The sequence below is a fragment of the Penaeus chinensis genome, chromosome 13 (genome assembly GCF_019202785.1).
Source record: "Penaeus chinensis breed Huanghai No. 1 chromosome 13, ASM1920278v2, whole genome shotgun sequence".
Taxonomy (NCBI): Eukaryota; Metazoa; Arthropoda; class Malacostraca; order Decapoda; family Penaeidae; genus Penaeus; species Penaeus chinensis.
Genome location: NC_061831.1, coordinates 1,820,351 through 1,825,350, shown reverse-complemented (window position 1 = coordinate 1,825,350; position 5,000 = coordinate 1,820,351). Strand labels below are relative to the sequence as shown.

The 5,000-nt window shown below is 43.5% G+C and overlaps 1 protein-coding gene across 1 annotated transcript in view; it reads left to right on the top strand.

Annotated features, from left to right (window-relative positions):
- Positions 1–200, top strand: part of LOC125031410 (glycine-rich cell wall structural protein 1-like) — a gene marked incomplete at its 5' end in the record, with an annotated part of 9,935 nt that extends 9,735 nt beyond the window's left edge. Inside the window, one exon of the mRNA XM_047622127.1 lies at positions 135–200. Coding sequence (XP_047478083.1) covers positions 135–200 — 66 coding nt within the window. The remainder of the gene's footprint in view (positions 1–134) is intronic.
- Positions 201–5,000: the final 4,800 nt, after the last annotated feature.

Here is a 5,000-nt window from a genome sequence, read left to right as displayed (position 1 = left end):
GTACGTATGTATGTATGTATGTATGTATGTATGTATGTATGTATGTATGTATGTATGTATGTATGTATTATATGTGTGTGCGTGTGTGTGTGTGCATCACGTACACATGCTCGGACGCTGCTCACGTTACCCAGGTGTGCCCACGTGCTGCCAGGTGTGGAGACGGAGCGGAGCACACGACTCGCACAAAATACAAATAAAAGAGCATGCGAATGGATAACTTGGAATGGATTCGCGAAAGTTATAATGGATTAACTATGCTTCATCATCCTTTTTTTTTTTTTTTTTTTTAATGACAAATGAAGCAGTAATTAGGAAAAAAGAAAAGAAATCAAACATAAAAAAAAAAAAATGTATGAAATACACCCAACGCTATAAAACCACAACATAAAACACCACACACACGGACAAAAAAAAAAAAAAAAAAAAAAAAAATCACAACATAAACATGGGATCCATAAAGTGAAGCACCCAAAAGAAGCCAGCGAGAGGCTTCTTCGCGTAGCCGAGCATGAAGAACGCCCTCTGTGTCCCGCTGGAGGAACGTCACAAGAACTTCGGAGGCGTTCACCAGGGTGCGTTCAGGGGTTGGGGGGGGGGGGTGACGAGGAAGCATCCGTCTGATAAAGCAAAGAGAAGCGTATAACAAGCAAGCAAGCAAGTAGACTGAGAGATTAAAGGAGGGAACTTGAAGGGGGCAAGTTCGAAGAGTGAGCCATGAATTCGATCGGTAAAGCATAAAGTCGATGATTTAAACATGATAAGCTCGACCAGTGAAACATAAGTTCAAACAGTGAAACATAAGCTTGAAGAATGAAGGATAAGCTCTAACAGTGAAGCACAAGTAAAAACTAGAGCATTATTCCGGACGGTAAAGCCTACTGGAAATTCTACTGTCAGAATGGCGCCTAAATTCGAATGGTGAAGCACAGGATCGATCTGTGAAACACGTTATGCTCGAACAAGGAAACGTAAGCCTGAATTTGGAATTGCGAGACAAACCAAGGAGGCATAAATTCAAAACCGAAGCATAAATTCGAATTGAGAAGCTCAGGCAACAGGAAATTGTATATACGAACTGTGAAGCATAAAGTTCAGCAGAGAAATGCAAGTGCTAAATGTGAAGCAGAAATTCACACGGCGAAGCTTAGGTTCGAACAGGAACAGGAACTTGATCAGGGAATTAATCGTTCGAATAAGGAAGCAAATATTCGAACAGTGAAGCAGAAGTTCGAAGAGGAAATGTAAATATTTTTTTTTGTATAACCGAGTATAATTCTCGAAATATCATAAATTGAGCAACGAAGAATAAAATTCGAACAACGAAGCACAGATTCGTACACCAAAGCATAGATTTGAACAACTAAGCTTAAATTTGAACAATGAAGCATGCACTTGAACAGACAAACATAAGTTAAAAAAGCAAAGCATAAGTTCAGACAACAAAGCAAAAGGAAAACAGCGAAGGGAAATCCGAACAAAACAAAAGTTTGAACAAGGAAGCATAACTTCGAATAGACAAACAAAAGTTCAGCCATCAGAGTACAAATACAAACACCAAAGCTTAGATTTAAATAACAAAACAGGCATTCGATCAACTAAGTAAGCATATGTTCAAACAACGATACACAAATTCGAACAGCGAAGCAAAGGTTTAAACACCGAAGCACAAAATCGAACAAACGAAACATCAATCCAAACCAACGAAACACAAATCCGAACAACGAAGCAACAGCGGAACACAAATCCAAACAACGAATCCGAACACAGCGAAACACGAATCCGAACAACGACTCAACATCAGAACACAGCGAAACACAAAATCCGAACAACGAAGCAACATCAAAACACAACGAGAAAAACAAAAACCCAAAAACAAATCCGACCCGCGAATCCGAAGCAGAGGGTTCGAACGCGAGACGAGCCGGCGATGAGCTCAACTCCTGCCTGGCGACGGCGCGATCAGAGCCGCTTGGCCGAACGCGCGCCGACGTGGGGGCGTACTGCCAAATGCATACATGAGTAGAGGAGGCGAGAGCTGTGGCTTCTCATCGCCTCCGCGCTTTCTACAACAGCACCTCACTTGCAATGGGGTTTTGGTCTTACGTATATTAGGGTGCGTTATTTGCTTATGAGGGAATGGTTTTGCGTTTTGTGTTTTTGTATGTGTTTGGAGATGTGTGGGTGTGGATGTCTCTCTCTCTCTTTATTTTTTAACTGTCTTTCTATATTTTTCTTTCTCGCTTTCTTTCTCTCATATCTTTATCTCTCTCTTTCTCTCTCTCTCTCTCTCTCTCTCTCTCTCTCTCTCTCTCTCTCTCTCTCTCTCACACACACACACACACACACACACACACACACACACACACACACACACACACACACACACACACACACTCAAACACACACACACATTCAAACACACACACACACACACAGACACACACATTCAAACACACACACACACACGCACGCACGCACGCACAAACACGCACAAGCGGCGGATGAGACGGGAAGCATCCCGGGCGGGCAGAGGTAAGCACAATGGAGGGACGTCATTCCGCGCGCCGCTCCACCTCGATTCCACGAGCGGGAAATGTGAGCTTGAGCCTCCGGAGCTGTAGTGTCCCGGGGAGGTCCGCGCGATGAACCTCTTTACTGTCGAGCTGCGTCTCGGCGGCATTTTGCGTTCCTGTTGCTCTGCTCTTCCCCCTTCCCTCCTCCTTGTTCGCTGGCTATTTCTTGCTTCTTCCTCCCTCCCTTCTCTTCTTTTCCTTACCTATCTCCCTCCTCCTTTTCTTCCTTCTCTTTCGCTGTCTTTTTCTTCCTTCCCCTTCCTGCTCCTTCTCCCCAGTCGCTCTTCTTCCTTTCCTCTCTTCTTTTCCTACTTCTCGCCTCCTTCCTCCACTTGTTTTCCTCCTCTGACCCTGCCTCTCTCCTTCCCCATCTTCCTTTCCCACTTATCTTCTTCCTTTTCCTCCATCGCTACCTTACTCCTTCTTCTTCCTTGTCTCTCCCTCCTCCCCTTCCCTTCCTTCTTCTTTGTCTTTCCCTCCTCCCCCTCCCCTTTCTTTTTCCTTCCCTTTCTCCTCATCTTTCTCCTTTTCTATCTTTCTCCTTCTCTACCTCTCTCCATCATCTCCCTCTTTCTTTACTTCTGTCCACCTCTCTTCTTCTTCCCTAACCCTCTTTTCTCTCTCTTCCCTTCCACCCTCTTTATCAGTCGTCCCCCTTCTCTCCTCGCCCTCTGCTCTCACCCCTTTTTTCGGCACGAAGAGGAGGAGGAGGAGACGGAGAAGGAGTGGAAGCATCCCTCCCTCCCTCCCTCCCTCCCCCATTTAGGGAAGATGGGAAGGAGAGGAAGAAGAGAAAGGAGAGAGAAGAGGTTGAAATAAACCTCCTCTCTTTTCTTCAGACGGAAGGGAGAGAAGAGAGAAAGGAGGATAACTAAGGGAAAGAGAAAGAAAAAAGGGTAACTAGCGAAGGATAGGTAAGAGATGCGACCGAGCCCCCCCCCCCTCCTCCCTCCCTCCACCCCCCTTTTAACTAGAACTGCAAAATTCTTGGAGAAGTTCGAACTGCAAGCGAGGAACTTTTGTGACGAAGGTGAATCAGGACCGAGTTCGGGAGAAGCGAGGGTCTGTGAAATGCGGTTCTGCGTGGCTTGCCTGGGATTCGTCGGTTTTTTTTTTTTAGTTTTCTTTTATTATTCATTCATTAATCTATCTTTCATACTCATTTCGAACTTTGAGAAAAGTCGATTTCAGTCCATGTGCAGTTACTACTACAACAGTCAACCCGCACGCACTCGACACCTCAGACAAAACTAATGCGCAGGGACTTACACCGCCGAGGACTTGACATGCCACTCTAAGATAAACAATGCTATTAGCTTTTAACCCTCAGCAGTGACATCAGGAGTAGCTCATGCGTCAGGTAATGCAGTGATGATGGAAGAATACTGTGACATGCGGATGTGAGATGCTGCTGGTGACGGCGGATGGTGGTGGCAGCGGCGGGCAAAACAGAGCCACCATTGTGCACTAACCTCAGCTTGATAACTTGATGAGTTAATATCCTTCTTCAAGATACACTCATCTCTCTTCTCTCTCTCTCCTTCTTGCTCTCCCTCTCTCTCTATCTATCTATGTATGTATGTATTTATCTCTTTCTTTCTTTCTATCGCTCTGTCTGTCTGTCTGTCTATCTCTGTCTCTGTCTCTCCTTATCATTTCATCTTTCTCTCTCTCTCTCTCTCTCTCTCTCTCTCTCTCTCTCTCTCTCTCTCTCTCTCTCTCTCTCTCTCTCTCTCTCTCTCTCTCTCTCTCTTTCTTTCTTCCTCTCTCTCCCTCCATCCCTCTCTCTCCCTCCTTCCCTCTCTCTCCCTCCCTCTCTCTCTTCCTCCCTCCCCCCCCCCTCTCTCTCTCCCTCCGATTTCGTTCCCCCTCCTTCCCCTTAAACGTGTTTCCCTGTGCCAAATATGGAATTGAAAACCACAAGGAAAGAAGGAAGAGATAAGCAGGAAAGGGAGATAACGTGGAGGTCAAGTTAGGAAAGGAAGGAAGAACAGAAAGAGAGTAGAGAACTGTGTGTGTGTGTGTGTGTCCATATCTATCTACCTATCTATCTTTAATATATATATATATATATATTTATATATGGACACACACATATATATATATATATATATATATATATATATATATATATATATATATATATATATATATATATATATATATATGTATATATGTATATATATACACTAATATATAAAAAATATAGATAGATATAGACACACACACACGTGTGTGTGTGTTAGTGTGTGTGTGTGTGTGTGTGTGTGTGTGTGTGTGTGTGTGTGTGTGTGTGTAGATAGATAGATAGACAGATAGACAGATAGATATAGATATATAGATATAGATATAGATATACATACATACATACATATATATATGCATATATATATATATACATATACATATACATATATATATATA